The sequence below is a fragment of the Camelus ferus genome, chromosome 16 (assembly GCF_009834535.1).
Source record: "Camelus ferus isolate YT-003-E chromosome 16, BCGSAC_Cfer_1.0, whole genome shotgun sequence".
Classification (NCBI taxonomy): Eukaryota; Metazoa; Chordata; class Mammalia; order Artiodactyla; family Camelidae; genus Camelus; species Camelus ferus.
Genome location: NC_045711.1, coordinates 35,933,745 through 35,946,142, shown reverse-complemented (window position 1 = coordinate 35,946,142; position 12,398 = coordinate 35,933,745). Strand labels below are relative to the sequence as shown.

The 12,398-nt window shown below is 40.8% G+C and overlaps 1 protein-coding gene across 9 annotated transcripts in view; it reads left to right on the top strand.

The window, feature by feature from the left end:
• Window positions 1–12,398, top strand: part of BRCA1 (BRCA1 DNA repair associated) — a 54,707-nt gene that overhangs the window by 39,888 nt on the left and 2,421 nt on the right. For all 9 annotated transcript variants that reach the window (XM_014551017.2, XM_032457270.1, XM_014551016.2 and 6 more), the window contains 7 exons: window positions 1,188–1,275; window positions 3,533–3,610; window positions 4,100–4,140; window positions 6,329–6,412; window positions 9,839–9,893; window positions 11,494–11,567; window positions 11,940–12,000. In XM_014551017.2, coding sequence (XP_014406503.1) covers window positions 1,188–1,275; window positions 3,533–3,610; window positions 4,100–4,140; window positions 6,329–6,412; window positions 9,839–9,893; window positions 11,494–11,567; window positions 11,940–12,000 — 481 coding nt within the window. The remainder of the gene's footprint in view (window positions 1–1,187; window positions 1,276–3,532; window positions 3,611–4,099; window positions 4,141–6,328; window positions 6,413–9,838; window positions 9,894–11,493; window positions 11,568–11,939; window positions 12,001–12,398) is intronic.

The window sequence follows — 12,398 nt, the reverse complement described above, 5'->3', positions numbered from 1 at the left end:
TAGAATTCCCATTTATTCATTGAAAATTAGCATTCCCTATTCCTTTGTTTTGTGAGTTCAGCTTTTCAGAAAAGGCTAAAATGATCTAATCTTTCTTGCCATGGGCAATCCTGAGCTGCAGATTAGACTCTAAGTGGCTTGGGTACATGTTGTCTTTAAACAAGCAAAGAGGAAAACTTTTCAGCTCTATTCAGACTTGCTGAAGTGTGGTAAATTTATTATGAAAGCTGCTGACTGTATTACACATGATTAATTCTGAAGCCCATATTAAGATGATCTTTTCAGCAGTTGCTCTTCTGACTGAACACTGTTTCAAGGCTGGGATTTCAGCAATTAATCAGTTCAGAATTGCTAATGATCCTGGCAGAGGGCAGTGGCAAAAGGGGGAGGATGTCATTAGCTTCTCTTGCTTGCCTTTTTCAGTGCCCTGTGGCAGTATGGAGTGAGGCAGCATGAAAGAAAGATGGCCCAGCCTCCATTGCAGTATTGTGCTGCACATGAATATTGGTGTGGGTGGCGATGGCTAGTAAATGATGGCCCTTGGTAAACAAAGTTATTTACCAAACAGTAGCTACTAATTATGTCAATTGTCCATAATGTATCTGGTTAATTTCTTTGACTGCCTATTGATTTTTATTTGGTTGATAGATAATAGCTATAAGGCTCTAGATTTCTTTTGGGAAGAATCTGAGTCTCTTCTGATTCTTCTCAAGAGGATTTGATAGTTTTTGCACTAACCTTTGTAAGCATCTTGACTTGAATGTTTTGAAACTGTCAGCAGGTGGAATCCAGTTCTTAAGCCACATATCTGAGCATAACTTTCTGTAAAGGCTAGTTACCTCTCAGCTTATAAAGTGTAGGCTGATAAATCCAAATTATAGTAGAGTGTCACTCTGCAAAGAAACTGCCTTAGGGAGTCAAATGATATCTGTTATTAAAGGGAAAATTAATATTATTTTGAATCCTTGGTTATAATTCCATGTCTGCTAGCATAGACTATTTCAGAAATTCTTCATCTGATTTGTACGTAATTTTTATTAAGTAACTATTTTGAGAATTCAGGCATATTAGAATCAAAAAGATGTACTTTTTGTGATAAAAATGGAGATTCAAAGCTAGGATAACTAATACTCCAAGCTGTGTACTAGAGGTAATTTATTATAATATAATGTTTGATTTGATTTCAGATGCTTGTGCAGAAGTTTGCCAGAAAACATCACATCACTGTAACTAATCTAGTAACTGAAGAGACTACTCATGTCATTATGAAAACAGGTATACCAAGGGCCTTTACAGATAATGTGTTGCCTCTGTTGCATAAAACTACATGAAGAAATGGGAGTGCTTGTTAAGCATAGCGTGGATGATAGTCTTCCAATAGTTAATCAGTTATTACTTGATGAAAGAAAAATAATAATTTTTCTGTTTCTTGACCCCCTTTTATCTTTGGTTAAGATTGGCAAGTGGTGAGCCAGAATGATGAATCCCTTCTCCTAGTCCTCCCTGTGTGGACTACACTGTGTGCGGGCTTTCTGGTGAGGCAGAGCCCAAGTCCTGGAGGAACAAATGAGGCAAAGAGGGGAATGAGCAGAAGTGAGTCTTTCTCCACTCAGAATCTGGGTGGTTGGAAACCCTAGCTCCATGACCACTTCATATTGTCTCTCCACTCAAATACCTACTTTGAGTGTGCTTGAGTTTTTCAGGAAACAAGTCCAGTTATCAGCTCTGAGATAGCCTTGCATATGTAAAAGGAAGAAGAGAAGGGAAACATTCATTCATCATATACCTTCCCCTTTTTAAACCTTAAATATGACTTGCATGGTGATAACAGAGACCTTGGAGGCTTTTAGTTGACTGTAAGCTAAGTCTGACTAAACATTTCAGGGATGCTAACAAAGCTCATTTGGAATTGGGCCTTATTGATACAAGCCTGATGTCCAGAGCAGGTAGCTGACAATCCCGACCGCCCACCCTAGCCCCACTGTATTCCCTGCTGGAGCGACCACCTGGCAGGTGTGTGCTCTGTTTTGAGCACCATGCTTTCTTTTTATGCTGGTCACTGACAACTGAAGAGTGTTTATCCAGAGGTAGATGATGAGAATGGGGAAAAAGAATTCAAAGCAATGTCATTTGAAGAACAAACAAAGGAATGAGAAGACTTAAGGGAACAAGACAACTGTCTTCAAATATCTCAAGAGTTATTATCTGGAAGAGGAGTTAGACTCACTCATGGGTTCCAGAAGGCAAAGACTGGTGCCTGTAGCACACAGAAGATGCAGATTATAGCACAACTCTTAAGACCTCCCTAACAAAATGGGCTCTCTGGAAATGCAGTGGTCCTCTCCAGGATGTTTCTGTTTATACAGCTGCAGGTGCTTGAGCATAAGGTCCAGACTCCTTGGCAGGGGACACACTGACTTAGAATCTCTAAGATGTTAGGTTTCTACTGTATGAAGATCATACCACAGGGTCAGAGGATAATAGTCACGGAAACCAGATGCTAAAATAAGGTACCATGAACTAAGTAAGTACTGTTTCAGAGATGTCATTAAATTTTAATATATCTTAAGCTATTGGTTTGGATCAAAGCTGCTGAAATGTGAAAAGAAAACTTTAAAATGCAAACTAAATCTGAAGTAGTTTAGTCTTTAAACCAAAGGCAATACAAGATTTGCTACTTTTAAACTAAAAATAAGCTAAAATTTCTGAGTTTAAAGCATATTATTAAATCAATCTTCACTGCAGTTAAACAAAAAGCTTTTAAAATTGTGAAGAAAGAAAAAAGCTTTTTAAAATTTGTGAAGAATTCTGTTAGGGAGAATTGCTACTGTTGCTACCACTGGCAGATGGCCTGCTGTGTTTAGGATTTAGTCAAATACATTTCTCCTGTTTAAACCTTAGTGTTCCTTCTTGAGTTTGCTTAGCTCTTCAGAAGGGCCTTCAAAACACTAAGAAATGAGCAGCCAAAGTGATTCTTCAGCTACTGTTTTCTGTAATACTTATGTTGAAAAGAGTAAAGCTATGAAAAGACTGTATTTTTCTGTCCCTCTCAGGGGAATTAGGAATTGGGGGTTAGGAATCCCCAGGTAGAAGTTCTGGGGGTGAGAAATCATCACTTACATTGACATTTCATATTTAGGATTTCAACAATACTGTTTTCTTCTTTCACTTATTGTCATCCAGTAAAGCAGATCTTCCCCGTTCACATGTATCAATACTATGAACATGGGTAATTCCTTAAGCACAATGACAGACATCTTTAGCTGGCCTTGGCATCCAGAAGATAGCGCAGACATTTCCTGTGGTCTCAACTTCATATCAGCCTTTTCTAGGCTTCCAAAGATCCACACCTGCTGGTTACAATTACGGGGTGCTTCCAACCTCTCAGTCTATCACCCAAGGTGTTGGAATCATCAATCCAGATTGATCTCAAATAGCATAAGGAACTGGGGCTCTTTAGCTTTTTACAACAGCACTTCCTGATCTTGTTTTCAACTTCTGCTAATCCTTTTGGATGTTTTCCATTCTGCAGACGCTGAGTTTGTGTGTGAACGGACCCTGAAATATTTTCTGGGAATTGCAGGAGGAAAATGGGTAGTTAGCTATTTTTGTGAGTACCGTATAATTTCTCCCCTCTTCCCTTTAACACCTCAGAATTGCATTTTGACACCTAACATTTTAACACCTGATGTTTTTGCTGATGCTGAATCTAAATTACCAAAAGGTCTTTAATGGTAACAGTAAACTAGCTTTATCTTTAATGCGTAGCTCTTTGTTCAGATTAGCTGGTGATGTTGGGAGAAATGGATTTCTTTTTATAATTAATAGGACCTAATCTGCTCCTGACAATGTTAGCATATGAACTAAGGATTTATTTAATTGTAGGCAGAAATCCATGTGCAGCAGGCACTTTAATAATGTTTAAATTAAGCATCACCCATGTCTCCAAAAGGAAATCTCTTAAGGAGCTGTGGCTTTGTAGAGAGAGGCCCTCTGTTCAGTGTCATTTCTCCCACACTCTTATGTGGATCACTTCACCATCCACCTCTGTGAAAGGTGTTCTTCTGCTCTTGTGTGACCTTTTCTGTGATCTCTTTAGGGGTGACCCAGTCTATTAAAGAAAGAAAGATGCTGGATGAGGTAAGTACTTGATGTTACAAACTAAGCAGAAGGACTGGTACCATTGAGTCACAAAGTCACCAAAAATTTATCTGCTTCCTTCCTTGCACTACTTTTAAAGATTTTCCTTGACGATGTGGACCATCAAGAGTTATGCCGTGCAAACTAGGAAATTCTGTGTTCTCACTCGTTTAAGTTTCAGTAGGCACAATCCTTTCCTCAAAGGAAGGCAAAGGAATTTATAAAGTAGCGAGAAAAGATTCATAAGCACAAGAAACAGGTCCACCTAAATCTTTGTATGTAGAATGCATATGTCTTTGTAGAAAACTCATTGTTCACTGTTGAAGAAAAATCCTTCATATTAATATGCAAATGTATCTGTTTAGGAATCTGATTCCTTCAAAGAGATGTTACTCTTTATGATACTGAGAACAGTGAGAGGTAAATAAGAGAGCGTGGGAGGAGGAATAATTTTAGAACAGCCATCTAAGTGCTGCTGGTGACAACAGATCAGGCAAAATAAAATTAGCGAAAGCAGTTTTAAACTATTATGCACTATTCAGCATATTCATGATTAATTAAATGACATTTTGTTAGTTTTAGCTTTCATTCAGTGACATATTATTGGGAGCCTACTATGTGCTGGGCACCAGGGATCTATCAGTAAACAAGACTGATAGATCCCTGCTCTGGTGGGATTCATGTTCTCTTGAGGGGAGATACGTAATAAATAAAGATGCATTTAAGATACTAACAAATACTATGAAGAAATACAGAAAAATAGATTAGCAGTTGACTAGGGATAGAGGTTGACTAGTTAGGAGACCAGGGAAGGGTTTTGAAAAGCTTGAACTGAGACCTAAAAGACAAGAAAGAATTGGACTTGAAAAATGTAGGGAACAAATGTCACGGGCAGTGGAGCATCAAACATAAGGGTCTTAAGATAGGAATGAGCTTGGTTTCTTAAAGAAAAACAGGCCAGCGTAGCTGGAGAGGAGTAATTGGTGAATCATGTGTAGGGAGCAGAGGTTAGACAATAAGTTGGAGAAAGTCATAGACAAGGGCCAGATCAGGTAAGATTTGGTGTAAGTCGTGGGGTAAGGAATTTGAATTTTATCCATAGGGTAATTGGAGGCTTGGAAATGGTAAGAAGAGTTTGGTTTGAGATATGTTTGGAGATAGGATTTACTAATGGGTTAAATTGGAGGATGAGATAAAGAGGAATTGAGGGAGTAATACTTAGATTTTTGGCCTGAACAATGGAGTGGATCTTAGTGATATTAATTAGATAAGGAAGACATGGGAGAAGGGGAGGAGTGGGAGGCAGGAGTAGAATCAAGAGCTGTTTTAGATGCGTGGATTGGGGATATATTAGACATCAATGTAGAAGTTAGTGGGCACTGGGGTACAATCAGGACTATAAATTTGAGGGTCATTGTCAAATAGATGACATATTTATCACTAGACTCTTCTCATTCAAGTGACTAGGAAATATTAAGGGTTTTTTCCCCCCTAATAACAGCCTGTGGTTATACTCATAATTTTATTTTTCTTCACAATGCTCTTGGCAACAACTCAGATTGTGGTCTTCCCTACAATCTTGAGTTTCAGTAAGAATTGTTTCTAAGCATTCTTCCCCCAGATTCTCCCAAAACCTCTAACCTTCCCCAATCCTATTATTCTTTATTCTGTCATCTGTGGCCAGTCAAAATAGTGATTATGAAAAGCCTCTAACTTTCTTCAGTGTATTAAATTTGTATTTTATCGTATTGGTTTCATTAACTGTAAATCTCTCAATGAAAATCTGAGAAGCCCTTATTTCTTTAGATGGTAATACACATTGATTTAAGAGATCAGGAATTCCCCAGTTATCTTTATAACAGCAGAGTATTAGCAGTTTAATCTAAATGCTAAGTGAATGTTTTGAGAGGAGATAGATGTTGAAAATTAAAATACATTAAGTCCCAGTGAGGTGAAAAGCCAATTGTTAGTTTCTTCCCACAAAAATTTGCTTCAATGAATTGATTTCAGCAGCTGAGATGCTGGTCATTTCTTTCAGGCCACCAAAAAGAATGGTTTTTTGTAGGGGTGAGGGTTTCAAAAGTTCCTGGCAATACTTTATTCCTTTAATATGACATACCTGCTCTGCTTCCAATGAAGGAGACTTCTGTTTCTCTGATCCCTGTGGTTTGGGCTTGGTTTCTTTCAGCATGACTTTGAAGTCAGAGGAGATGTTGTCAATGGAAGAAACCACCAAGGTCCAAAGCGAGCAAGAGAATCCCAGGACAGAAAGGTAAAGCCCTCCTCCCCCATGTTGAGAAGAACCCACCCGCCGCCGTGCATTCCGGCCCCTTTCGTGGAGATGGTCTCATTCATCTTGTAAGGGGCCTCACTGCTAGAGCACCAACAAGGTGCCTTCATATAGGCTCTTTTTTAGTTCTTCCAGCCCAACAGGGTAAATAAGTATAGTCATTCCTCAGTATTCTTGGGGTGATTAGTATCAGGACCCTCTGCAGATACCAGAACCCAGGGGTGCTCAAGTCCCTTTTATAAAATGGTGTAGCGTTTACATATAACACCTTTCCAAATGGTTTAAATCAACTCTAGATTACTTATAAGACCTAATACAATGTAAATGATGTGTAAGTCATTGCCAAAAAGCAAATTCAAGTTTTGTTTTTTGGAACTTTCTAGAATTTGGGGGGGTTTTTTTTCCCCTGAAATATTTTCCATCAGCAGTTGGTTGAATCTGTGGATGTGGAACTTGTCGGATACAGTAAGCCAGTGACCCAACTGATTTATCTGTTTTATGAACGCTGGAACTTAGAGGTTTAGATAAGTTATGTAATTTGGATTCCGTTCTAGGGTGCAAATCTTAGCTGTTAAGTGACAGAGCTGGGATTTGAAACAGTTGTGAATCTAAAACCTTTGCTCTTTCTACTTCATGGTGATGTCTTTCTCTAAAGCAGTGTGGTAAGTGCTGTGAGGAGGGTGTACCTGTGGTGTCTGTGGGAGCATAGAAGAGAAGTGCTAGTAATCAACAGGTAACATCTATATAATGTTAGCTATATGCCAGGGACTGCTCCCAACACTCAACCATATTTTAACTAATTAAAAACTTTACAGCAACCCTATGAGATGTGGACAGTAATTACACCCATTTTATAGATGAGAAAATTAAGACTCAAAGAGGTTGAGTACATTGCCCAAGCTCACACACAGCTGGAAGTTGAACTCAGGCAGTACCTCCAAAATCTGATCTCATAGTTTCTTGAAAAATTATAGAAGGTTTCACAGAAGAGAAAAATCAATTATTCTAACAACTTTACAAATGAAGGACTAGAGGTCCAGGAAGATTCAGTGGCTTTCTTCCCCAGATCATACTGTAGCAGGTGATGTAGCCAAAATTGTACCATTCTCTCAGGGAGAGTTCCAGGCAAGATTTCACACTTGCCTGTCACACCTGAGCTGGCCTCTCTCTGGTCACTGACTAGGTGCGTATGCTCCTGGTCCGCATTTATTCCTTTTTCAAGTGTACACCTCTGGGCACTGAAGAACATCCCCATACGGAGCACCTCCTGTCCCTTTATAGCACTTGAGAGAGAACCAATAGAGGTGATTATCTAAGGAAAACTGCTTTGGGAGATAATCACAAATCAAGCCCTGGAACTCTAAACTCTTGGGGTCAGTCCACTCTCACCCTCTGAGCCTATCAAGTAACTTCCAGATGCCAAGAAGAGTGGCCATGTTTCTGCTTCTGCCTGCACCCCAGGGGAGCTCTGTGGGAGCCAGCCATTTGTTTTTAGTCCACTGGATGCAAGGCAGGATCAGCACCAGATTCCTCCCTCCTTGAAAGGAAATTCAAGCGTCTGGGGGTTATTCTTACATTTGACATGGCAGTGATGGAAAGTGCCTGGTCAAAGTAGTGTCATTCTGAAGACACCAAGTGTCACATAGTGTTCTTCTGTGAAAGAGAAATGTATTTGTAGAGGTGAAACTTCAGACTTCGTTTCTCATAACTAGATATCCTCATCAGTGAGTGTCAGCCTGGATGTAAAAATTCCTAATCTTCTGTGCTTTTCATGGCAACATTTGGCTCCAGCTGGCTGCCTGGGAAGAACATTTAGCATTATGAGCATCTAGGTCCTGTCAACAGGTTAGGGATGTAGTTTATTCATACGGATAGTGAGAATGGCACAGACGGAGGTGTCACTCACGACAGAAACAGACTTGTCCTGCTCTCCTTATTCCTCTGGCTGAGGTTGAAATGGGAGGAGTGAGCATTTCGTAAAAGGCCATCATGTGTTTTCAGATTCTTGATTTTTCTCTACTTCAGTCTCTTATTTGAACTGAGATGAGGGGTGGGGATATAGCTCAGTGGTAGTGTGTGTGCTTCGCATGCATAGGTCCTCGGTTCAATCCCCAGTACCTCCATTAAAAAAAAAAAATTCTAAGAAAAAAAAAATTGGGGGGAGGGTATAGCTCTAGTGGTAGGGCACATGCTTAGCATGCATGAGGTCCTGGGTTCAATCCCTAGTACCTCCTCTGAAAAAATAATAATAGTAATAAACCTAATTACCTTCCCCCTGGGAAAAAAATAACAAAAAAAAAAGTGAGGTGATTTCTAGGCCTAGACAATTTTCATTTTAGTGGAATGGTTTTAAGAGAACAAAAGTTATGTGCAAACCTTTATATAAACAGTTAATGTATACATAAAAAATGGTATATATCCAGCCAACTGACACAAATTAGATTTCTTCCTTTAAATGATACCCAAGTCTTTCCCTAAGAACCTGTGCCAAAGCATGTGTAGAATTTGCCTGTCCAACAGAGTAGCCCCAGCCACATGAGGCTATTTAAATTTGATTAACTAAAATTAAATAAAATAGGAAGTTTAGTTCCTCATTGTAACCCTGACCACATTTCAAGTGCTCAATAGCTGCAGGTGACTCATGGACACCTTATTAAAGCAAACAGAACATTGCCACCATCACAGAAAGTTCTTTTGGACAGTGTATCAAGCACTGTAAGTGGAAGAGGTACCTACGAGGTATGGTGTGATCTGTGCCTCTTGGAAACTAGGCAGTCAGCTCAGCAAGGAGGGGCAGAACCAGGCTTCACTTCCAGATTAAAAATGACATGGGTTGCCTGAAGGAGCAGAGGCCATTTGTAGAGCAGTGTGAAGGCAGGAACAGATGTTTGGGGAGCAGAAGAAAAGGAACATGTGCACGTAAAATAAACATAGACCTCTGTGCCAATTAGGACGTGTGAGTAGTGATGTATCAAGTCTGGATAAACATCAGACTTCAGCTGATAGCTGTAATGTCTTGCCATCTAAGCCTTTTATTAAACATAAAATATATTAAACATAATGAAGGACTAGTTTTTTTCTTCTCGTCTCTAACAAGAAGTGAGGTCACCTGCAGAGATCATCAGGGAAGAACCTGGGCCTGATTGGTGGCAGTGTGGGATGCTCAGCCCTTGAATGACAAAGAATGACTGCAGAGTAGATCAACTATATACACACTTGAAAAAAGGCTCTAAAACCCACCAGTGTTCTGGACATAGGGCTGATTCTCTCTGGGAAGTAGCAGCAGAAATTATCAGGTGGTAAAGAAAAGAAAAGCTCTTCATTTTTGAGCGTCTCTATATTGCTTTTTATAAAACCCGTATCTTTTATAACTAGTGTTTCTTTCCCTCTGTCCTTGTCTTCTCCCAGATCTTTAAAGGCCTAGAAATCTGTTGCTATGGACCCTTTACCAACATGCCCACAGGTAAGAGATGGGGAGAACTGCCAAGTCCAGCCCCAGCCTTCCCCCACATCATAGGGTGTTATGGGAGACATCATCTTATGGGGGTTCCTCAAATGGGTGCGATATTCTAGCCATTATTCTATTTCTCTACCACCCGTCAGGCAAACCTGTATCTAAATATTACCCCTATGGCAAAAAACTAGCCCTGTGCCCCTTTTCCAGAGCTAGAAGGCAGTGAAGAGTCAGGATCTAGACAGTATGCTCTGTCCTTGATTGGGTAGAACTGCTCTTACTGCCCTTTGGTCTAAGAAAGGGGGGAAATAGTAAGTAAGGGAGAGGATACCTTCTGGGTTTGTAAATGTCAAGAAAGAATTCTGCTCTTCCTAAACCATCTTCATTTGATACAGAGACGAAAATACAGCAGCTACATAAGCCCTGTGGGCCTGGGGCCCCACATAGGCCCAGAGCAGGGGAAGACTCTTGATGAACATCTTCTAATTAAATTTGACATTGAATGTGATGTAATGTTTAGGACTGCTGTGGGGCTTAGTTCTGGAGTTCTATGGCACTGAGGCCCTGTGTGTGTGTATAGATTTGGTTTGTTCTTTTCAAAACAAAAGCTGCTCACCTTCTCCTCTGTGCCCACCTCTGCCCAAGGATCAGGTCCTCTTTCTCCCCAGAAGATGGCCTTGGCATCTGGGCGGGGACAGATGAGCGGCAGAAAGTGAGCCTGGCAAAGTAATTCTGCTTCTGTCTTCTTTATTGGTTATTGATTGGATTTTTATGAAATTTCCACGTGCCACTCAGCTTTCTCAGTGTTTTTGTACTTTGGTATAACGAAAACCAGCATCTCTAGCTGGTGTCATATTGGAGGTGAGTCAGTTGACCTCAGTTCACTCAGCCAAACAGGAGCACCTCAGCCATCCCCAGAAATGGGCTGATGGAAAAGAGCACCCAAAAGGGCCCAGCAGCAACCCAGTGGTCAGTTCTGCTGGTTTTCCAGGTGCAAGTGGAACATTTCTACAATCTCTTCTAATTTTTCTTCCCCCAAGTGATTTGATTCCAGTCCAACATATAGCCTTTCCCCGCTGATATGCTGAGTCTCTGTCCAGGATGACTTGTCTTTTTTTTTTTTTTTTTTGACTGAATAACTTATCTTCCCGTCTCTTGACATTTACAGTAATTACCACCGAGTATGGTGCTCTCAGTGGCTGTGATTATCAATTACCAACACAGAATTAGGCGGGGAAGGAGGGATGGCGGGTGGGTATTTTTTTGCAGTATCTTAGCCAGCAATTTAGCAAATTAATGGAAATTAGAGCTTAGATTTTTTTTTCTCGCCAAGTGTTTCATTTGAGAGACTATCAAACCTTATCTACCAAGTGGCCTTATGGAGGCTGATAACCAGAGTAGGCAGCATATTAGTAGCAAATTGACTTAAAATCCATACCCCTAGAATAGATTGTATTTGGAGGCCTTTATGTCCCTTTGGAGCAGAGAGACAAGGACTCTCCCATTAAGAAGTCTTGCTGTAAGACTTCATCCAGAGGAGTAGAGGGTAGAGGACCTGGTAAAATGTGTAGATTACTGTGGTGATTTTAGGTCTGAATATCCTGTTTAGATCAACTAGAATGGATGGTGCACCTCTGTGGGGCTTCTGTGGTGAAGGAGCCCTCATCATTCACCCGCAGTGAGGTAAGTGTTTGGTGCCTTGTCAGAGGGGGAGGACATAATATTCTGTCCTGTGATTGAGCAGGGTGGCACCCACCAGTCCCTATGAGAACCCCAGTGTAGTCTCAGAAGCCTTTTTTCACCCTGACCCTTCTCTGACCACACACCCATTCCAGAAGACTCCATCTGTAAGGGATAAGTAAGGACTTGAGAGCTACAAGTATTTAACAGACTAAGGGAAGGCTTTCTCGCTAACCCTTCCTTTTTGCCACGTGCCCCTCCTTTGTCTGGTTGCCCCCAGAGTAATCTTCTTCAGTAAACCATCAAGAAGTGAAGTTTCTGTCCCAAAAGTCCTGCTCTGATACCCTCAATGCTGTTTCCTTCCTGGGGATTCAGGGTACTCATTCAATTGTGGTCGTGCAGCCGGACGCCTGGACAGAGGACAGTGGCTTCCATGGTGAGTCTTGCTGTAAGCCTTCATCCAGAAGAGTATCTGGTAGAGGGCCCAGGTTAAGTGTGCAGATTACTGTGGTGATCATAGGTCTTAATGTCCTGTTTAGGTCAGCTGGAGTGGATGGTGCTCCCATGTGGGGCTTCAGAAGGCCTGTGTCGTATGAGGCGGGATGAGTTTGGTTCACCACAGGTTACTCAGTGCTTGATTAACACAGCTCTCAGCACTTCCTAGGTGCTCAATAAATTTGTTGAGGGAGGGTGTAGCTCAGTGGTAGAGCACATGCTTAGCATGCACAAGGTCCTGTGTTCAATCCCCGGTACCTCCGTTAAAATAAACAAATAAAATAAACCTAATCCCCCCCCCAAAATATTTGTTGAATTAGTGAATGAATGGCTAAAATG